The sequence below is a fragment of the Danio rerio genome, chromosome 12 (assembly GCF_049306965.1).
Source record: "Danio rerio strain Tuebingen ecotype United States chromosome 12, GRCz12tu, whole genome shotgun sequence".
NCBI lineage: Eukaryota > Metazoa > Chordata > Actinopteri > Cypriniformes > Danionidae > Danio > Danio rerio.
The window spans coordinates 1,410,604-1,435,394 of NC_133187.1; the positions used below are offsets into that span (position 1 = coordinate 1,410,604).

Genomic DNA, 24,791 nt, shown 5'->3' on the forward strand with positions numbered 1-24,791 from the left:
GCTTTTCACACTTGAAATTGTTAACCCTGGATCATCCCAAACCTGGGTCATTAGTCCTAGTATCGTGTAGCCTGTTTTCAATCAGGTTTAGGTCAGGACTCTGGCTGCCACTTCATTATTACTGTATCTAATTAGGGCTTTTCACACTTGAAATTGTTAACCCTGGGTCATCCAAAACCCAGGTCATCTTGTTCCCAGCATTTTGCAGCCCTTTTTTCAATCAGGTTTGGATCGGGACTCTGGGCTGCCATTTCATTTCTGATTACATTTCCTTGTTTTGCTGTGTCTCATTGGGGCTTTCACATTTGAAATTGTTAACCCTGGATCATGCTAAACCTGGGTCATTATTCCCAGTATGGTATAGCCCTGTTTTCAATCAGGTTTAGGTCAGGACTCTGGGCTGCCACTTCATTACTTGTTACATTTCCTTGTATTGCTGTGTCTAATTAGGGATTTCACACTTGAAATTGTTAACCCTGGGTCATGCTAAACTTGGGTCATTATTCCCTGTATTGTGCAGTCCTGTTTTCAAACAGGTTTAGGTCAGGACTCTGGGCAGCCACTTCGTCATTGTTACATTTATTTGTTTGCTTTGTCTAATTAGGGCTTTACACACTTGAAATTGTTAACCCTGGGCCATCCTAAACCTGGGTCATCTTGTTCACAGTATCGTGTAGCTCTGTTTTCAATCAGGTTTAGGTCAGGACTCTGGGCAGCCACTTCATCACTTGTTACATTTGCTTGTATTGCTGTGTCAAATTAGGGCTTTTCACACTTGAATTTGTTAACCCTGGGTCATTCTAAACCTGGATCATCTTGTTCCCAGTATCCTGCAGCCCTTTTATCAATCAGGTTTGGATCGGGACTCTGGGCTGCCATTTCATTGGTACATTTACTTGTTTTGCTGTGTCTGATTAGGGCTTTTTACACTAAAAATTGTTAACCCTGGGTCATCCAAAACCCAGATCATCCTGGGTAATCCTTTTGTCAGTATGATGCAGCCCTATTATTCAATCAGGTTTAGATCGGGACTCTGGGCTGCCACTTTAGCACTTGTTACATACTTGTTTTGCTGTGTCTAATTATGGCTTTTCACACTTGAAATTGTTAACCCTGGATCATCCCAAACCTGGGTCATTAGTCCTAGTATCGTGTAGCCTGTTTTCAATCAGGTTTAGGTCAGGACTCTGGCTGCCACTTCATTATTACTGTATCTAATTAGGGCTTTTCACACTTGAAATTGTTAACCCTGGGTCATCCAAAACCCAGGTCATCTTGTTCCCAGCATTTTGCAGCCCTTTTTTCAATCAGGTTTGGATCGGGACTCTGGGCTGCCATTTCATTACTGATTACATTTCCTTGTTTTGCTGTGTCTCATTAGGGCTTTTCACATTTGAAATTGTTAACCCTGGATCATGCTAAACCTGGGTCATTATTCCCAGTATGGTATAGCCCTGTTTTCAATCAGGTTTAGGTCAGGACTCTGGCTGCCACTTCATTATTACTGTATCTAATTAGGGCTTTTCACACTTGAAATTGTTAACCCTGGGTCATCCAAAACCCAGGTCATCTTGTTCCCAGCATTTTGCAGCCCTTTTTTCAATCAGGTTTGGATCGGGACTCTGGGCTGCCATTTCATTACTGATTACATTTCCTTGTTTTGCTGTGTCTCATTAGGGCTTTTCACATTTGAAATTGTTAACCCTGGATCATGCTAAACCTGGGTCATTATTCCCAGTATGGTATAGCCCTGTTTTCAATCAGGTTTAGGTCAGGACTCCGGGCTGCCATTTTATTACTTGCTACATTTTCTTGTTTCGCTGTGTCTGATTGGGGTTTTTCACACTTGAAATAGTTAACCCTGGGGGATCCTAAACCCAGGTTATCTTGGCTCATCCTTTTCCCAGTATTATGTCACCCATATTTTCAATTTTGTTTAGATCAGAGCTGATGTGCATTTCTAAACTCTGGGTTAACTTTCATTTTCATATATTTTCGATGTCACTGTTCCATACTGTATGATCATCATGTTGTTCTTAGTTATTGAACAGTTACTGCAGGTTTTTAAAGCATACTCTCTAAACTCTTTTACTCTGGTAAAATGACAGTGATATGTGTCCTGTGTAGCGGAGGCTTGTTCCAGAATGAAACTTTCTGGTGTGTTTTTTCATGCGAGTTTGTGACAGCAGGTTGATTATGATGCATCAGCACAGACTCTGATCATACAGTGACAGATGAACTGACCTCAAACCTGCTGTCCTGCCGCTTCAGCACACAAACACTGAAGCTGAGCTGATTTTGGAAGCTGTCACACTGTCCAATTTACTGCGCTGGGACAACGGCAGATTCATGGCTAAAGTTTGTCCTCTGCAATGAAGATGACAGTGCAGGCGTTTGCTACTGTTTTTAGCACTACTCTAGCAAAAACCTCAAAAAAGACATACAGACTAACTCAGATGTGGACAGATGTTGAGTGCGTTTTTCCTTTTTTTTTCCTTAATATTAATACAAATTTAATTTTAATATTTTTTTCTCAATATAAATTTGGCATACTGTGGATTAAATGATTTTATTGCACAGCTTCCAGCCAATCAGAATAAAGAATGCCAACAGATCAGAAATTAGCAATTTTATTGCACACCTTCCAGCCAATCAGAATCAAGAATTTCAACAAATCCTGAATATGCTACTTTTTTGCAGCTTTCAGCCAGTCAGAATGAAGAATTTCAGCAAACCATGGAATTAGTCATTTCTGTTGCACACCTTCCAGCCAATCAGGATCAAGAATTTCAACAAAAAATAAATAAAGGGATTTTTGCACACCGTCCAGCCAATCAGAATCGAGAATTTAAACAGATCAGGAATAAACAATTTTATTGCACACCTTCCAGTCGATAAAAATCAAGACTTTTAATAAACCATAAAATGTGTGATTTTTATTTCATGCCTTTTAGCCAATCAGAATCAAGAATTTCAGCAAACCATTAAATAAATGATTTTATTGCACAGTTTTTAGCCAATCAGAATGAAGAATTCCAACAGATCATGAATAAACCATTTTATTGCACACCTTCCAGCCAATCAAAATCAAGAATTTCAGCAAATGGGGTACAAGTGATTTTATTGGATACGTTGCAGCCAATCAGAACCTAGAATTTCAACAGAGCATGAAATAAGAGATTTTATTACACACTTTCCAACCAATCGGAATCTAGAATTTCAGCAAACCATGAAATAAGCAATTTTATTGCACATCTTCCAACCAATCAGAATCAAGAATTTCTACAAACCATGAAATAAGAGATTTTATTGCACAGCTTCCAACCAATCAGAATCAAGACCTTCAACAGATCAGTAATTTTATTGCACATCCACCAGCCAATTAGAATCAAGAACTTCAACAAACCATGAGATAAGAGAATTTATTGCACAGCTTCCAGCCAATAAGAATCAAGAATTTCAGCAGACCATAGAATAAGCGAATTTTTTGCACAGCTTCCAGCCAATCAGAATCAAGAATTTCAACAAACCATGAAATAAGAGATTTTATTACACAGCTTCCAACCAATCAGAATAAACAATTTTAATAAACCATGTGATTTTTATTTGATGCCTTTCAGCCAATCAGAATCAACAATTTCAACAGACCATGAAGAGATTTTATTGCACACTTTCCAACCAATCAGAATCAAGAACTTCAACAAACCATGAAATAAGAGAATTTATTGCACAGCTTCTAGCCAATCAGAATCAAGAATTTCAGCAGACCATAGCACAAGTGAATTTATTGCACATATTTCAGCCAATCAGAATCAAGAAACTCAATAGATCAGGAATAGGGGATTTTATTGTACACCTTCCAGCCAATCAGAATCACAAATTTTAGCAGACCATAGAATAAGCGAATTTATTGCACAGCTTCCAGCCAATCAGAATCAAAAATTTCAACAAACCATGAAATAAGAGATTTTATTGCACATATTTCAGCCAATCAGAATCAAGAATTTCAGCAAACCATTAAATAAATGATTTTATTGCACAGTTTTCAGCCAATCAGAATGAAGAATTCCAACAGATCATGAATAAACCATTTTATTGCACACCTTCCAGCCAATCAAAATCAAGAATTTCAGCAAATGGGGTACAAGTGATTTTATTGGATACGTTGCAGCCACTCAGAACCTAGAATTTCAGCATACCATGAAATAAGCGATTTTATTGCACAGCATCCAGCCAATCAGAATAAACAATTTTTAATAAACCATGTGATTTTTATTTGATGCCTTTCAGCCAATCAGAATCAACAATTTCAACAGACCATGAAATAAGAGATTTTATTACACACTTTCCAACCAATCAGAATCAAGAATTTCTACAAACCATGAAATAAGAGATTTTATTACACACTTTCCAGCCAATCAGAATCTAGAATTTCAGCAAACCATGAAATAAGAGATTTTATTACACAGCTTCCAACCAATCAGAATCAAGAACGTCAACAGATCAGTAATTTTATTGCACATCCACCAGCCAATCAGAATCAAGAATTTCAGCAGATCATTGAATAAGTGAATTTATTGCACATATTTCAGCCAATCAGAATCAAGAAACTCAATAGATCAGGAATAGGTGATTTTATTGTACACCTTCCAGCCAATCAGAATTACGAATGTCATTAAAGGCTTTTCAGGGCGATACAGATCTAGAACAGCACTTTTACTATGTTCAAAGTACCTTTTATAAACCATCTTTTTTTTTTGGGGGGGGGGGGGGGGGTGTACGTAAAACAGCCCTGACTTCATGAGCCTTGATCTTAAAGTGCTGACAACAGAAAAGCCCGTGTGTCTGATCTCGCCGCTGCTTTTCTCACTCATCATTAAGTGTGATGGGAACATGTAGGATTCATTATAAAGTGTAGATCAACTCTAAATCTGCTCAGATCCAGATCACGGCAATAAACAGACCTTCAATTAATGCACGACAGGACGAAATCACTCATTATGGGGACATTTCCATACAGAAAGATAATAACTGCAGTTAAAGGCTCTTTATTAATGCACATTAAAAACCTCAGCGGCTCTGTAAAGAAAAACAGCTTTATGTGAAGCCTATATTTATAATGCATTATAATGGTGGCTACTCTAACAGGCTTCTAATGAAATGCAGGGATATTTTCAGCCTGCTGGATTAAACATGTGGCTGCAGCGTCTTTAGGGATTTAATAAAAGTTGAAAGCGTCTGATGATCTGCGCTGGATTCTGGATCTCAGAGATAGACGGTAATGATGCAGGAGTTTCTCCAAAACGCTGATCTGTTTTTTCTTTCTCTTGTGTTGCAGAATAAAGTGCTGAGCATCGACAGCATGAGGGTTAAACTACAGGTGAGCGTCTTTAACCATTTACTGCACTCTACTGAACTCTGCTGTGCTGTATGCTGGTGGACAGTGCAGTCGGTGTGTGTGGAGAAGCTTCAGATCAGCTGATGTAGGATGGATTTCTTCAGATGTTTTCACTGCAGAAGATTGATATTGTTTCAAAATTTACTTGAGAAGCTAAATTACTTTAAATATTGAGTTCTTAAAATTAAGAGTGTTGCTTATGTTAATTTAAGAGAACAAACTTAATTTAAATAGATTAAAATTAACTTAAACAAATTAAATAAAAGACACGTTTTGTACCCACATTCATAGATTGTTCTCTATTTTTATTAATGAATGAATGAATGAATAAACTAATTAATTAATTCAATAAATGAATGAATGAATTAACTCATTCATTAATTAGTCGATTAGTTTATTAATTCTTTCGTTTGTTTGGTCCTTCATTTGTTTGTTCACTTATTCATTGATTAGTTGATTAATTAATAATTTTTTTCATTCATTTATTCATTCATTTATTAGTTGATTAATTAATTATTTCATTAGTTGATTACTTAATTAATTTATTTATTCATTTGTTCGTTCATTCATTCATTCATTCATTCATATATTCATTAATTTGTTCATTTGTTCATTCGTTCATCTATTGTTTAGTTCATTCATTCATTCATTCAGTCATTCATTAGTTGATTAACTACTTTTAGTTTTAAACAAATTAACTACTTAATCAGAAATTTACTAATTTATTGATTCATTCATTCATTGGTTGATTAGTTCATTTAGTCATTCGTTCGTTCATTCATTCATTCATTCATTCATTCATTCATTCATTCATTCATTCATTCATTCATTCATTCATTCATTAGTCGATTAATTAATTAGTTTGTTCATTTGTTAATCTATTCTTTAGTTCATTCATTCATTCATTAGTTGATTTACTAATTAACTAAAGAATAAACTAATAAATGAATTAGAAATGTATTAGTTGATTAGTTCATTTATTAATTCATTAGTCGATTAATTCATTCATTTGTTCATTCATTCACTCATTAGTTGATTAATTATTTAATTAATTCATTAGTTGATTAGTTCATTCATTAATTAGTTCATTAATTCATTATTTCATTCATTCCTTCATTCATCCATTTATTCGTCCTTTAGTTTGTTAATTTATATGTTCGTTCGTCTGTTCATTCCTTTACTTATTCATTCATTCTTCCGAATAACTAATTAGCTAAAGAATGAACTACTTAATTCATTCGTTCATTTATTCATTCGTTACTTGATTATTACATTTATTCATTCATTAGTTAATTAGTTAGTTAATTCATTCATCCATTCATTTTTCCATCCAACAGTTCATTCATTCATTCATTAATTCATTCATTAATTAATTCATTCATTAATTTATTAGTTGGTTAACAAATTGATTAATCAAATTAATTAAATAGTTGATGAATTAGTTCATTCATTTATTCATTTATTTTTTAGTTGATTAGTTCATTATCCATTTCTTCATGAATGAATGAATGAATGAATAAATTACTTAATGAATTACTTAATGAATTACTTTATGAATTAATTGCATGATTAATTAACTGATTCCTTGATCGATTAATTAATAATTACAAACTAACACAATACAGAATAATTACAGTAAGAACAAGCGGTGATGTCAGATGCAATTAATTGCTATTAATTGTTTGACATCACTAATTTGAACCTATATGTACATATTTATAATTTCAATGCTTGAAAAAATATATATAATTTATTTATTGTCATTATTGTCACAGCGTTACAATAAAATGTTAAAGTGCTCATCATTCATTCAGTCTATAAAATATGATGTTGCATATGACTATATAACTAACAAATGTATATATACACTTATATATGTTGCATCATATATTTTATGTGTGTTCAGTCCAGCCATAAACCCACATATCATGAATAATAATTAGCATATATTGCCATTTATCATATTTCCATGTAATGAACACACTAAACTCTCAGGATAATGAAGTTTCAGGTTGGAAAGCATCTGTCCGCATTTATACAATAAACCCTTGAGTAATTAAGTGATTTAATTTCCCCATTGCAAAGCATCTTCAATTATCTGCAGAGGTTTAAAGACGCGGGTGATTGGGTGTCATTGGGGTGTGTGTGTGTGTGTGTGTGTGTATCCTCTGGCTGATATTGACTGAGTAAACAGTGAAGGATCAGCTCTAATGAGAGTTTAACGAGGCTGCCATTAATCTTTAACGCTCCATTAGCCTCACACTGACTTTATTTAAGCCGCTCACCTGCGAGTGTTTTACTGTATTCAGGGTGTGTGAGGATAGTAGTGTCAATATTGGGGTTAAACCATGATGATACGCTTATTAATAAAGTGTTCATGGTGTCAATTGAACAAACAACTTAAAGTGAAATGCTGCATTTTGTGCATGCAGATCTGGGGAAACAGTTTATTTGTTCATTCAAATACATTCATATTTATACATTTGTTTATTTTTTTATCCTCCATCGAAGACTTGCTATGGAAAGTTTTACATTTAAAATATAAAATAATACTTTTACAGTAAATACAAAAAATAAGTATATTAAATTTAAAATAATAGTTTTCTTAGTACGATTTCATTGCCATTTTTAATTTTTTATTATTTATTTTTGTTTTATTTATTTATTTTTATGTATTATTTGATGATCTGCTACTCAATAAATATTATTATTATTATTAATATTATTATTTGCACAAGTAAAACACTCAAATTAATATTATTAATAATAATAACAATAACAACAACAACAATAATGATAATGATAAAAATAGTAATAACAACAACAACAATAATAATGATAATAATAATTAATAATAACAACAACAATAGTAATAACAATAATGACAACAACAACAACAACAATAATAACAATGATATTAATAATAATAATAATAATAATAATAATAATGTTAATAATAATAATAATATTGTTATTATTATTATTGTTATTATTATTATTATTATTATTATTATTATAAAATCTTAATAATTTACTTCAAAACTGATGATTTACTCTTATTTATTATGGACGCATAAAATTGTTTAAGAGTGAAAGTTAATTCATGTATAATGTAACAACATATATATATATATATATATATATATATATATATATATATATATATATATATATATATATATATATATATATATATATATATATAATTTTATTATTCTTTGTTTATTTAATCAAAGACTACTAAAATTATAAATATTTTAAATTAAATAAATGTTTTATAAAATATAATAATATGTTTTCATGAAATATAATCACCTTCAACACTGATAATCAAACTAGAAATCATTGTTAATGACTACAGTAACTAATTAGTTATAACTGTTCAAGAACAAATCATCCTGATTTCTGAAGGTAAAATGATGCTGAAAAATCTGAAAAAAATTAATCTTTAATAAAAATATTCTAATAATATTTCACATTTTTTCAGCATTTTTAGTGAAATAAACATAGATTTGGTGAGCAGAAGAGGGTTATTTTAATAATAAAAAAACAAATCTAAAGGATTGTGTGACACTGAAGAGTTGTGATGCTGAAAAATACTGATTTAAATCATGGTAATAAATTAACCTTTAAACTATATTCAATAATAAAACCTTTTTTTAATATAATAATATTTTACATTTTTACAGCATTTTTAATCAAATAAATGTAATAAAACTCTGAGTGTGACACAGAAGACTGGAGTAATGATGCTGAAAAATCAACTTTAAATGATAGTAATAAATAAATCTTTAAACTAAATTCAATAATAAAGCAGTTTTTTTTAAATTGTAGTAATATTTCCAATTTTACACAATTTTTAATCAAATACATAAAGCTATGGTGAGCAGAACAGACTTCTTTTAATAAAGAACTCTTAAAAAACTGAAGAATTACACTTAAAAAGTGAGTTATGATGCTGAAAATTCTGCTTTAAATCACAGTAATAAATTAAACTTTAAGCTAAATTGAATAATAGAACATTTATTTTTAAACTGTAATAATATTTATAATTTTTACAGCATTTTTTAATCAAATAAATGTAACCTTGGTGAGCAGCACAGGCTTATTACAATAAAAAAATGTCATAAAAAACTGTAGGATGATTTGACACTTAAAACTGGAATAACGGTGCTGAAAATTCTGCTTTAAATCACAGTAATAAATAAATGTTTTAAAAAAAAATCAATAATAAAGCAGTTCTTTTAAATTGTAATAATATTTCACATTTTCACAGCATTTTTAATCAAATAAATATAGCCGTGAGCACATATTCAAAAAACATTTAAAAATAACCGTAAAGTCGTGCATAAATAAACATTCAGCCTTTTTTTCTATTCTAATTACTGTGTTCATCTTTGGTTTAAAAGAAGATGGTGGAGACACAAACATGTTTTCATCTGGTTTAAAAGAGGATATAATGCGCTGTACTGTAGTAGTTTGCATGTTCAGACTTCTGAGATTCTGTACGGATGATAAAAGCAGCTTTTCATCCTGCTTGACTCTGTGTGTTTTTACTGATCATTAGTGGAGAAACTCACATTAAAGCTGCTATTTATATATTTCCGGTCCTCTGTGTTTAACTGCAAACTATATACAGTTGAAGTCAGAAGTATTTGCCCTCCTATATATATTTTTCCCTAATTTCTCTTTAACAGAGAGATTTTATATAACACATTTCTAATCATAATAGCTTTAATAACTCATTTCTAATCACTGGTTTCTTTTCTCTTTGCCATGATGACAGTAAATAACATTAGCCTAGATATTTGACTAGTGTTCAGCTTAAAGTGACATGTAAAGGCTTCACTAGGGTAATTAGGGTAAAGTTAGGGTAATTAGGCAAGTCATTGTATAACAGTGGTTTGTTCTGGAGACAATCCAACACTAATATTGCTGAAGGGGCGAATAATATTGACCTTAAAATGGCTTTAAAACAATTAAGAACTGCTTTTATTCTAGCCCAAATAAAACAAATGAGACTTTCTCCACAAGAACAAATATTTTAGGAAATACTGCGAACAATTCCTGAATCTGTTCAACATCATTTGGGAAATATTTGAAGAAGAAGGGAAAATGAATGAACGATTTTTTTTTTATTTTTACAGTCACATTGCTGCTTATTTAATTTTGATTTGGGATCTTTAAAGTCATTTTCCCTCTTCAGCAAATATTTCTTAATCCATGATATATTTTATTCAACTACAAGACAAAAATGCTGAGCTTTTTGCAGAGTTAAGACATTATTTTGAATAATTTTATTTATGTTCTTGTCGGCGTTTATCCGGGATTGCCACAGCAGAATGAACCGCCAACTTATCCAGCAAGTTTTTACGCAGCGGATGCCCTTCCAGCCACAAACCCATCTCTGGGAAACATCCACACACACTCAGCACACTCATACACCACGGACAATTTAGCCTACCCAATTCACCTGTACCGCATGTGTTTGGACTTTGGGGGAAACACCCGGAGGAAACCCACACGAACGCAGGGAGAACATGCAAACTCCACACAGAAACACCAACTGACCCAGTCGAGGCTCAAACCAGCGACCTTCTTGCTGTAGGGCGACAGCACTACCTACTGCGCCACTGCGTCGCCATAATTTCATTTTTAATAGTTTAATTTCCTTTTATTTTCTTTTTAATAATAATAATTTATTTTGTATTAACTAATGCTGTGTTTCTCAACCACGCTCCTAGAGGACCACCAGCTCTTGGTCTTCTGAACCAAAAACACCTGACTCAGATCACCAGCTCATTAGCAGAGACTGAAAGACTTTTAACGGGTGTGGCAGACAAAGGAGACATCCAAACCATGAAGTGTTGGTGGTCCTAAAGGGACATGGTTGAGAAACACAGAACTAATGCATTTATTTTGTTATGAAATACGCAGTGAGGAGTTGAATATTTAGCAAATTTTTATTCATTCACTCATTTTCTTTTCGGCTTAGTCCCTTTATTTGGATTTTACACAGCGGATGCCCTTCCAGCTGCAACCCAACAGTGGGAAAAACACATTTTCAAGCACATTTTAGATATTTTTTCAGTTTTTATTACTTGTTTAATTAATTAATTGGTGTTTTCTATTCATTATTTATTTATTTACTATTTTATTTATGTGTATCTATTGTTTTTATTCACACGAATAAGTTCCTACTTTACTTATTCACACTTTAAACATATTAATACATTTGCTGTTCCAGGAAATCAAATCAGATCCATTGCATGTATTTATAGGTATTTATAGCAATGCATGTTGGCACGGTGGCTCAGTGGTTAGCTACGTGGCCTCACAGCAAGAAGGTCGCAGCTTCGAGTCCCGGCTAGGTCAGTTGGTGTTTCTGTGTGGAGTTTGCATGTTCTCCCCGTGTTGGCATGGGTTTCCTCCGGGTGCTCCGGTTTCCCCCACAGTCCAAACACATGCGCTATAGGGGAACTGATCAACTAAATTGGCTGTAGTGTATGAGTGTGTATGGGTGTTTTCCAGTACTGGGTTGCAGCTGGAAGGGCATCCACTGTGTAAAACACATGCTGGAATAGTTGGCGGTTCATTCCGCTGTGGTGACCCCTGATGATTAAAGCCGAAGGAGAATAAATGAATGACAGCAATGCATTTAAACAACATTTTAGCTTGTTTCCCCGACAGATCCTTTAAGTGAGCGATATTTAAAAGCACAAATCTTTTAATAGTGCGAAGATCTTTGTAATAGTCCGAAGAAACTTCTATGCAGTAGAAAGTCAGTACAAAGCAGTGCAGATTTGCTTTGAGAGCTGCGGGAAAGCACATTAAAGCAGTAGTTCACTCCCGAAAAGTGAACGTGTGCTCATTGTTTACTCGCCCTCAGGACATCCGGCATGGAAATGAGTTCATTTCTACAATCAAACAGATTTCGAGATTTCTCCTTCTCTTGAATAAGAGTGTAAAGAGCTGATAAAAATAATCAGCAACACTTCAGACTATCAATGAACATCTTGTTTGTGTGTCTCCGCTTGTGTGTGTGTGAGAGAGGAAGAGTGTGTATTTCTCTGTATTATGAGGACCAAACATGCCCTCAGCTGCAGTATATTAATAATAATAGCAGCAATTTCTGACCTTTATTGGGACTTTTTTTTCTGGTCCTCATGAGGAAAAGAGTTTCTAAATCATGCAGGATTTGAGTTTGTTTTCTGTGAGGTTTGTGTTCAGGGGCAGCTTTAGGTTTAGTGGATGAAAATACCATTAGGTCAGTATATAACGAAATAGAGGCCTATCCAATTACACACAAATGTAGGTGTGTGTGTGTGTGTGTGTGTGTGTGTGTGTGTGTGTGTGTGTGTGTGTGTGTGTGTGTGTGTGTGTGTGTGTGTTCATGAATGCAGAGTTTAATGTCTGTGTCTGCTCTTGTGTTGTAGATCTGGGATACAGCGGGACAGGAGCGTTTCAGGAGTGTGACGCACGCATACTATCGAGACGCTCACGGTGAGTTACTGCCTCAACTTAAAAATGTTTCTTTATTACAAAAAAAAAAAACATTAAAATTTAAATAGGCTAAGAAAATAAACATAATTTTGATGAAAACAACAGAAAAATAGAAGAAAGTGTGTTTGTGTTGTGTTACGATCATTCCCACCAGACTCCAGCTATATGAACATTGTACCCGGACTACAACTCCCATCATGCTTTGCATTCCACAGCTGAAACAGGTGCTAATGATTTGCACTGATATATAGGTGGCACGGTGACTCAGTGATTAGCACTGTGGCCTCACTGCAAGAAGGTTGCCGGTTTGAGTCTCGGCTGGGTCAGTTGGCATTTCTGTGTGGAGTTTGCATGTTCTCCCCATGTTGGCGTGGGTTTCCTACGGGTGATCCGGTTTCCCCCACAGTCCAAACACATGCGCTATAGGGGAACTGATGAGCTAAATTGGCTGTAGTGGATGAGTGTCTGTGTGTGTGTGTGTGAATGAGTGTGCATGGGTGTTTCCCAGTACTGGGTTGCTGCTGTAAAAGCATTCGATGTGTAAAACATATGCTGGAATAGTTGGTGGTTCATTCCGCTGTGGTGATCCCTGATGAATAAAAGGATTAGTTTGAAGGACAATGAAGTGATTAATCATGCTTGTTCTTTTTATGTAAAGCGAAAAAAGTGATCATACTTGGCCTGAATAATAATCAGATTTTTGTATGATGATAAAGTTGCAGACAGGCACAGTTATTAGTGTGTGATGAGGAGGATTTGGCAGTGTTTCTCTTTCTAAACGCCTGCTAAGATACATTTGATGCTTTTATTAATAGACGTCTAAAAATGTCACCTATAAGCCACTTCATTCTGCTTGAAATCTCTCTGTCAGACATACACACTCACCGGCCACTTTATTAGGTACACCTTACTAGTACCAGGTTTGACCCCTTTTGCCTTCAGAACTGCCTTAATTCGTCGTGGCAGAGATTCAACAAGGTATTCCTCTGAGATTTTGCTCCATATTGGCATGATAGCATCACGCAGTTGTTGCAGATTTGTCGGCTGCACAACCATGATTGCCGTTCCACCACATCCCAAAGCTGCTCTATTGGATTGAGCTCTGGTGACTGTGGAGGCCATTTGAGTACAGTGAACTCATCGTCATGTTCACCAGTCTGAGATGATTGAGCTTTATGACATGCTGCGTTATCCTGCTGGAAGTAGCCATCAGAAGATGGAGACACTGTGCTCATAATGGGATGGACATGGTCAGCAGCAATACTCAGGTAGGCTGTGGCGTTGATGCTCAATTGGTACTAATGGACCCAAAGAAAATCTCGCCCACACCATTACACCACCACCACCAGCCTGAACTTCTGGCATCAACAAGGCATTTGCGCCCACAGAACTGCCGCTTACTGGATATTTTCCTCTTGTGTGTGAAAATCCCACTAGATCAGCAGTTTCTGAAATACTCAGACCAGCCTGTCTGGCAGCAACAACCATGCCACATTCAAAGTCTTGTCAAAGTCTCAGTTCAAAGCAGAACGTTTACCATGTTTACATGCTTAAATGCATTGAATTGCTGCCATGGGATGGGCGGATTAGAAATCTGCATTAATAAGCAGTTGGACAGGTGTACCTAATAAAGTGGCCGGTGAGTTTAAATGCACATTATATTTCAACAGTTTCACTTCATAATTTACATTATGACGCATTGCAAACTAAAGTCATATAAAGTCATATTGTGTTTTTATTATGCATTTTTGCGAGTTTGATTTATTTTATTGATGCATTTTCCTGAATAATAGACTTCTGAAGTAAACAAATCTCTGTGTTATAATGTGCTTGAACTGGAAAACCTATTCAGAGGATGAAAATGAATGCATTTTTTTATTTTTGTGATGTGTGTGATGTGCATGTGAGTCATTTGTCTTTTCTCTTGTGCAGTTTTGTTTGTTTCTGAGGGCATGTCACGCATCTGTCTCATTTTGGCAGATGAATCTGCGCTACAATACTGTTTGATTGCAGCATTTGATGTTAACAACAAAAGAGATGGGAAACGTGCTTGTAATACCTATTTATTTAGCCGTCCTAACTGTGCCTGATTATACGTTAGACTGCAGTTTATCAGCCGTACTCATTGTTTCTCTTCTGCTGTTTGTGAACATCACTCACACATTTCACATATCCCAACACTATCCAAAACAACATCACTTTAATATTAATACCATTATCATTCTCCATCTAAAATAAACATCATGTGTGTATTCTGGGTTCATTCCTGTATAGATTGTATGACTGTCTAAAAATTCATCTAAATGCAAATGTATTTTCTGTGCATGAAAAAATATATATATTGTTTTTCTTGCGTTATTTTTGAGGATGACAATGTTTCTTAGATTAAAAAGAGAGATGTTTTGATCTTGGTTGTGGTAAAAAATAAATAAATAAATAAATAAATAAATAAATAAATAAAATAAAATAAAATAAAATTTTTAAATTAAATTAAATTAAATTAAATTAAATTAAATTAAATTAAATTAAATTAAATTAAATTAAATTAAATTAAATTAAATTAAATTAAATTAAATAATCTTTGTTGCTATTAACAAACAATTAGTGAAGACTTTTATTTCAATAAACTACTCATTTGCTGCTCATTAATAGTTTGGGTTCATGTATTGAGATTAAGATACATATATACTTTATAAGTTCTAATAAGCAGCCAATATCTTATTATTAGGCAAGTAATAAGCCAGTAGTTAATAAAAGTCATATTTTAATCTAAAGTTTTAGTCATATAAATATAATATTTTAGTTGATTGACTGTACAATATACTTATTTGACTAAAAATTAAATTACATTAAATTAAATTAAAATGTAATAAATTAAAATTAAATTAAATTAAAACGTAATAAAATAAAATAAAAATGTAATAAGTTAAATAAAAGTAAACTACTTAATTTAATAATATATATTTTATTATAAAAATATGTTTTAATTTGAAATTTAATATGATTGACTAATAATTACATTTTATTAAATTATAAAAATATAATATTATAAAATACAATAAAATAAAATGCAATAAAATTTTAAAATAATAACAAAGATATTTTCATTTTAATTGTAATTAACTTGACTGATAATTAAATTAAATTAAAATAAATTTATTTCAATTTAAGAAATACTAAAATGAAAAAATGAAAATAAAATAATATTAAATTAAATTAAATTTCAAAATTGAATGAAATAAAATAAAGTTAATAAAATAAAATAATACTAAAGGAAATTGAATGAAATTAAAATCTATTACATTATAATTTTAATTTTATATTAAAGTGTGATAGATGACTACTGCTTTCTTCTTTAACTCTCTTTAAATTCTTTAACACACATCAGTATGTTAAGGATCCCTTATGCATATTTTTGTATACAACAAAAAAGGTCACATGCATTTTTCATGAGCCTGGGTTGCAGAAACCTGCATACTATAAATAACAGGTATTAAACTTCAGCTTTTTTTTTTTTTGTAAAATTCAAGTTTTGAACCTTTATGATAAAAACGACTCAAAGCTGCTGGAAACCCAAGTCAAACCAACAAAATATGCGTGTCTTTCTAACATATCATACGCTGTACCCAACATTTATCTTGGGAGAGATGAACTGCTGAATTTCAGTTATATAAGAAGGCTTTTGTGCGTGTGTTTCGGCCATTTCAACCAACAGAAAGAGCCACTTAGTGCTTCAGCAAAAATGGTTTGAAGTAGCGACAATTTAAAGTGAAACCAAATGACAGCCCATAATAGAAAAAATCTATTTTTTAAAATTCTAAGCCTAAAAAGTATCCTACAGGAGCTTTTGAGCTTCAAGACATTTTAGTGCATTGATATTGAAAGCATGTTTCACAAACACACACACACACACACACACATTCATACAAGACTGATTAGACCACAAAGAGCAGTAATTATAATCCTTTTAAGAGCACACACACACACTTGACACCTTTTCAACGCACTTTCCAAGCAGGACGAATGCATTGGATTGACTTTTAAATTGATGCTAAGTGATGCAATAATGCACGTTTTTTTGCACTCAACCTGTCACATGCAAACATTCATGCACGCAGCCAGAGTGGCCTTGGGCATTGCATTTTTAGATTTTTTTTATTATTGGAGCGCATGTGAGTGAAGGAGTGTGAGAAGAGCCATTTTACTGCATCTGACGCCCACAGACTGACTTTCCCATCTGTGCTGAGCCTGTGTGTCGTCCAGCTCACACAGAGAGACATGGCAATGCACCACACACACACACACACACACACACATACATACACACACACACACACACACACACACACACACACACACACACACACACATACACGTACACGCTCAGTTGAAGTCAGAATTATTAGCCCCCATGTTTATTTTTCCCCGATTTCTGTTTAACGGAGAGCAGACTTCTTCAACATAATAGTTTCAATAACTCATCTCTAATAACGGATCTATTTTAATGCTTTATAGTAGTACAAGTTAATTTAGTAGCGTTTGAATAGTATGTTTGACTATTTTATGTTTTAATTGTATTAGTAATAGTGAATGCTGAGATGAATTGCTTCAGTACTGAATTCTCTATTACTGCATTAATTCACTACTGAATTTATTCACTGTTACTATTCAAAACTAACGTCAATTCACTACTGTATTTGTTATTACAATATATCATTAATTCGATACTAAATTCGGTATTACTATTATATAGTATTAATTAGGTACTGAATTCACTGTTACTATTATATAGCAATAATTCACTACTGAAGTCACTATTATATACTACTATTCAGTATTCCAATATAGCACTAATTTAGTACTGAATTCGCCATTACTACTATAAAGCATAAATTCAGTATTGAATTCACTCTTACTATTATATAGGATTAATAACGTACTGAATTCTCTATTACTATTATATAGCATTAATTCAGTACTGAATTCACTGCTTCTACTATATAGCATTATTTACTACTGAAGTCACTATTATATACTACTATTCAGTATTCCAATATAGCATTAATTCAGTACTGAATTCGCTATTACTACTATATAGCATAAATTCAGTATTGAATTTACTATTACTTATATATAGGATTAATTAGGTACTGAATTCGCTATTACTATTATATAGGATTAATTAGGTACTGAATTCGCTATTACTATTATATAGGATTAATTAGGTACTGAATTCGCTATTACTATTATATAGGATTAATTACGTACTGAATTCGCTATTACTATTATATAGGATTAATTACGTACTGATTCGCTATTACTATTGTATAGGATTAATCAAGTACTGAATTCGCTATTACTATTATATAGGATTAATTAAGTACCTAATTCGCTATTACTATTATATAACATTAATTCAGTACTGAATTCACTATTATATACTACTATTCAGTATTAAAATATAGCATTCATTCAGTACTGAATTCGCTATTATTACTATATTGCATTAATTCAGTACTGAATTCACTATTATTTGCTACTTTTCAGTAATCAAATATTGCATTATTTCAGTACTGAATTCGTTACTACTATATACATGTAGCATTAATTCAGTACTAAATTAACTATTTTGTAATATTTAGCATTAATTCAGTACTGAATTTGCTATTACCATTGTATAGCATTAATTAGGTACTGAATTCGCTATTACTACTATATAGCGTTAATTCACTACTGAATTCACTGTTATTTGCTACTATTCAGTATTCAAAAATAGCATTAATTTGAATTTGTTATTACTACTATATAGCCTTACATCAGTACTGAATTTGCTATTACGGTTGTATAGCATTAACTAGTTCCTTAATTCGCTAATATTATTATATAGCTTTAATTCATTACTGAATTCTCTATTATTTACTAGTATTCAGTTTTCAGATATTGCAACAATTCAGTACTGAATTCATTGCTACTATATACATGTAGCACTGATTCAGTACTTAATTTGCTATACTACTATATAGCATTAATTCAGTACTGAATTCGCTACTACAACTATATTGCATTAAGTACTAAATTCACTATTATTTGCTATATAGCATTAATTCAGTACCTTATTCACTATTACAATTATATAGCATTAATTCAGTACTGAATTCAATATTATTTACTACTATTCAGTATTCAAATATAGCATTATTCAGTACTGAGTTGGTTACTACTATATACATGTAGCAATATTTCAGTACTGAATTCGCTATTACTACTATATAGCCTTACATCAGTACTGAATTCGTTATTATTCTTCCCTTTTACTAATATTAAAAATTAGCAATATTTCACTACTGAAATTGGTATTACTACATAACATTTATTCAGTACTGAATTCTCAACTGAATTTAAACCTTTAAACCTACTATTTAAAGTGAACATAAATTCAGTACTGAATTTGCTACCACTGTTTTATAAAATTAATTTGCTACTGAATTTCCTATTACTACTATATAGCATTAATATACTACTGAATTTATTACTACTATATACATGTAGCATCAATTCAATCATGAATTTGGAATTACTACTATATAGCATTAGTTCAGTACTGAATTCGCTATTGCTATTGTATAGCATTAATTAGTTACTGAACTCGATATTACTATTATATGGGATTAATTCAGTACTGAGTTCACTATTACCGCCGTTGAATTTACTATTACTACTACTTAAATACAGCATTAAATCACTACTGAATTCTATTTTTAATCCATACCATTAACTTATAATAATTCAACCAACTTGAGTAAAATATTCCACATTCTGTGCTTCATCATCTATCAGTCTAAACCAGGGGTGTCCAAAATTGGTCCTAAAGGGCCGGTGTCCTGCATATTTAAGCTCCAACCCCGAATAAACCCCCAAACCAGCTAATCAAGCTCTTTCCAGGTATACTAGAAACTTTAGGGAGGTGCATTGAGAGAAGTTGAAGCTGAACTATGCAAAACACCAGCCCTCCAGGACCAAGTTTGGACACCCCTAAACAAATGCAGTTTACATTTTGGGTGAATCTTATTTACCCAATGAGGTTTTCAGTTGCCTCATAGCCAAATATGATGGAGTTGAAGGTCATGTGCTTTTCTTTCTGGGTCAATAATGAATGATAGCATGTTTTGAAAGCGAGGTGTTAATAATAGGCGTCAGAAAGGGTTTTGTACATAATGCTTGATAATTGCAGTCATTACTGAAGTGTCAGTCTGAAATGTCTCTGAAAAGACATGCTATTTGTAAAGGGTCTTTGTTCTCCTGCTTCAGTTTAGTGCTCATTCAGGCCAGTTTGCATTGGAAGCAGAAGTTAACGTCTTTTGTTCCAGCTTTTGCATGTGCTGTTCTAACATATACAGAGACACGATGTGCTTGATATTTACACCTACTTCACTGCTGACTTAAAAGGTGACAGAATGTTCAATCTGTTTCACAACCTGGTGAAGCTCTGGATTTATGCTCACTGCATTTATGCTTTTTAAATCTGTTTTTAATGGGATCTTTTTGAAATATTTGCCTTTTGTGCCACACACAAATATATTTTTAATAATACAAAAAAATAAAACGTGAATCTAATAATAAGCAATAATCACAATAATAATAATAATAATAATAATAATAATTATTATTATTATTATTATTATTATTATTATTATTGTTATTATTGTTATTATTATTATTATTAATAATAATAATATTATTATTATTATTATTATTGTTAATATTATTTTAATTTAAATATTATTATTATTATTATTATTATTGTTGTTGTTATTATTGTTATTATTATTGTTATTATTGTTATTATTATTTTAATTTAAATATTATTATTATTATTATTATTATTATTATTATTATTTTTATTATTGTTATTATTATTGTTATTATTGTTATTATTATTGTTATTATTATTTTAATTTTATTATTATAATTATTATTATTATTAATATTATTATTATTATTATTATTGTTGTTGTTGTTATTGTTATTGTTATTATTATTTTTGTTGTTGTTGTTGTTGATATTAGTATTATTATTATTATTATTATTATTATTATTATACTACTACTAATAAATAATACATTTAATGTTCAAAAACAGTTTTTTTAATATAAAAGGACTTGACAGGTGATAGAACATGTTTTTTAATTTTTAATTTATTTGTATGTAATCATTTTGAAAATTGTGTGTGCATAAAATATTTTTAAACAATGAATATACTGAATTTGGTGTTTAGAATATCACTTTCTGATTTTTACTTTATTTTATTCATTAATTTGTTTTATTTGTTTCTTTTTATTTATTCAATTATTTTTCATTCATTTATTTATTTTTATTGATTGATTAATTATTGGATGGATGGATGGATGGATGAATAGTTTGGATGGATAGTTTGATGGATAACTGGATGAATGGATGCATACATTGATAGATAGATAGATAGATAGATAGATAGATAGATAGATAGATAGATAGATAGATAGATAGATAGATAGATAGATAGATAGATAGATAGATAGATAGATAGATAGATAGATAGATAGATAGATAGATGGATGGATAGATGGATGAATAGATGGATGAATAGGTGCATGGATGGATGGATGGATGGATGGATGGATGGATGGATAAATAGTTGCATGAATGGATGCATGCATGATTGATGGATGGATGGTTGAATGAATGGATGCATGGATGGATGGATGAATGGATTGTTAGATAGATGTATGGACGGATAGTTGGATGGATGCATGGATAGTTGGATGATTGGATGATCACATTTATAATCTACAAACAGTAAATCAGGTAAAGATAACAATTGTCAAAAATACATAATAAAACATCACACACACGCATACATTCACATTAAAGTTACGCACAGTAAATGGCTTAAAGATGACAACAGTGTCCTAAAAAATGCATGAAATGACCTCATTATTGTTGCATTATGTAATGTTAAGCGTTTTACAACATCCTGCTGTCACTCAACACCACCGCTGATGGAGTTTGACGTCTTTATTGTCTTGCAAAAGAAACAAAGACTTCTTAAGAAGTGTCTAGAGCTGTTAAGAGCTGATAAATTTCCATTCACAGCATCTCCATTCATCGAGCTCATGTATGTGTGTGTGTGTGTGTGTGTGTGTGACAGAATGCAGAGGCAGACGCTGTTTGTTCCTCCGTCTGCTGCTTCCTCCATCCACAGATAGTCATTATACATTAATGTTTGCCCTTCACGGACCTTCATCTCTCCCCAAAGCCCAAATAAAAGACCAGACTCCAGGAAAAACATCACCGTGTGAACGCAAAGTGCTTCAAATTACACGCTTATGAGGCCAAAGCATTCATTCACTGCTGATACAACACTCACACACGCTTTCTCTGCTAATAAGAGAAGTCTGCAGAGTTTAAAAGGACTATTACATTATTTTTGTTATATGCAAAACTTGCTGGATTATTACTGAGTATCACTGAGCATTTGCTTTTTTATTATTAATGTTTGTTATTATTATTATTATTATTATTATTATTGTTGTTGTTGTTGTTATTATTGTTGTTATTTTAGCATTTATTGTTATTTATTATAAATCATAAATATAATGAATAATAAATAATTCATTATTTATTTATTTATTTATTTATTTATTTATTATTTTTTTTATTCAGCACTTTTTATAAAATATGTATTCATTATTAATGTTTATTATTATTATTATCGTCATTGTTGTTATTATTATTATTATTATTATTATTATTATTATTATTATTACTACTACTACTTCTATTATATTTTATATTATTATTATTATTTTTCTTTTTTATTAGTAATATTTTTTAAAGCATATACTTTTAATTTGTATTTTTTAGGTTTAATTGTATTTATTTTAGATTTTAATTAACCTCAATTATAATTTATAAATTATTTCAATATTTTTAATATTTTAATGTATATATAAATTATACAATATTTGTTTATTATCAATGTTTATTACTTTGTTATCTAATTATATGTATTATGTTAATCATTATTATTATTTTTATTAGTATTAGTCATTTTTTAAAGGTATATTTTTAATATACCTTTTTTTTATACCTTTTAGTTTTATTTTATGTTTCGTTGTATTTCTTTTAGTTTTAAATTAACCTTATTATATAAATAGTTTGTAAAATATGTAAAATATTTTATAAATTATTTTAGACTTTTTTAAATATATTTTGTATTAAAATGTTTATTATTTAGTTTATCATTATTATTATTATTATTATTATTATTATTATTATTATTATTATTATTATTATTATTATTATTATATTGTTATGTTTAATATTATCTTTATTTTTTTAGTATTTATATGTTTTTTAAATAATTTTTTTCAAGTTTGTTTTATTTTTATTTTTAGTTTAGTGTTATATTTAAGAATATATTTTTATACAATAATATAATTATATAATAATATATTTAATTCTCTTTTATTTTATTTCTATTGACAATAATTCCTGGCAACCTTTAAAAGCTATCGGCACAATTTCAGTACGTTAATTTATTATTATTAAATATAATGATGCAGTTCATGGGTGAGCTAAATTGTCCATAGTGCATGTGTGTGAATGAGTTTGTATTTTTCCCAATGATCGGTTGCAGCTGGAGGGGCATCCGCTGCGTAAAACATATACTGGATAAGTAGGCGGTTCATTACACTGTGGCGACCCCTGATTAATAAAGGGACTAAGCCGAAAAGAAAATGAATGAATGAATGAATAATGATGTAGTTTGAAGATGATCATCATTACACATCATTTTATTCTATTTACACAAATATTTTTTAAAAACTTCTATAATAAAATATCCGTAATTCTCATTATGCTTCAGCTCTGATAATTTGTGTCTCATCTACATGCAATTGAAACTATTTGCATGTAACTATTAAAAAATCGAATTAAATTTGTCTGAGAGGTAAGAATTGTATTACTGATCAATATTTCTAATCAAAATCATGTCTGTGACTTTAATTACAACAATTAACTTGAAATATAAACAAGCTTACAGTTACAGTGCCATGCTAACAGTTTTCTGGATTTATTTTTGTAGTTATTATAAGCTGTCAGCTCTGATCATTTAGTTAATTCATGAATACAGTATGTAATAATTCTCTTTTCTCTCTTTTCAGCTCTTTTGCTGCTTTATGATGTGACAAATAAATCCTCCTTTGACAACATACAGGTAAGAGACTCGATTCAATCAATCTCCATTACGCGTCTTTGCAAAGGCTACTTTACATCACAGTACATCACAGTAAAATAGAAAACAATGCATGAAAATATGATAATTAAACCAGATGTTGTCATTTGATTCCTTTTCCCTTTTGCTGTTTACATTTGATTAATTTCTGATTTGTTTAAATTGTTGTAATCTCAATTGGAGTACATTAGCATATGCTGCGAATTTAAATGTACAGTGTTTCAGACTGATTTGAGAACTGTCTCATGAGAGTCATTTGTTTTGGGAATCAGACTGGATGTTTTTTATTCATTTACAGCATGTAGTAAGAACTGAATTAGAAGAGTCATTTGTTTTTTTTGAATCACTCTGGATGCTTTTGATTCGTTTTGTAATCAGAGCTGGCTCAGAAGGAATCATTTGTTTTGTGAATCAGTCTTGGTGTTTTTGATTCATTTATATACAGTAGTAAGAACTGACTCAGAAGATTCATTTGTTTTGTGAATCGCTCTGGATATTTATGATTCATTTAGGTAGTGAGAACGACTCAGATGGAATTGTTTGGTTTGTGAATCAGTCTGAATTAATTTATTTATATAATAAGAACTGCCTCAGGAGGAGTCATTTGTCTTGTGA

At 31.3% G+C, this 24,791-nt stretch overlaps 1 protein-coding gene and 1 long non-coding RNA gene across 2 annotated transcripts in view; one reads left to right on the plus strand and one right to left on the minus strand.

Annotated features, from left to right (window-relative positions):
- Positions 1-24,791, plus strand: part of rab26 (RAB26, member RAS oncogene family) — a 110,830-nt gene that overhangs the window by 44,404 nt on the left and 41,635 nt on the right. The window contains exons 3-5 of the mRNA XM_073918004.1: positions 5,339-5,380; positions 12,835-12,901; positions 24,106-24,158. Of these exons, the coding sequence (XP_073774105.1) occupies positions 5,339-5,380; positions 12,835-12,901; positions 24,106-24,158 (162 nt within the window). The remainder of the gene's footprint in view (positions 1-5,338; positions 5,381-12,834; positions 12,902-24,105; positions 24,159-24,791) is intronic.
- Positions 1,454-5,100, minus strand: LOC141376732 (uncharacterized). The gene is made up of 3 exons (XR_012387768.1): positions 3,316-5,100; positions 2,764-3,255; positions 1,454-2,700 (listed from the first exon to the last, which is right to left on the minus strand). It is a non-coding gene; the product is annotated as an uncharacterized lncRNA (long non-coding RNA).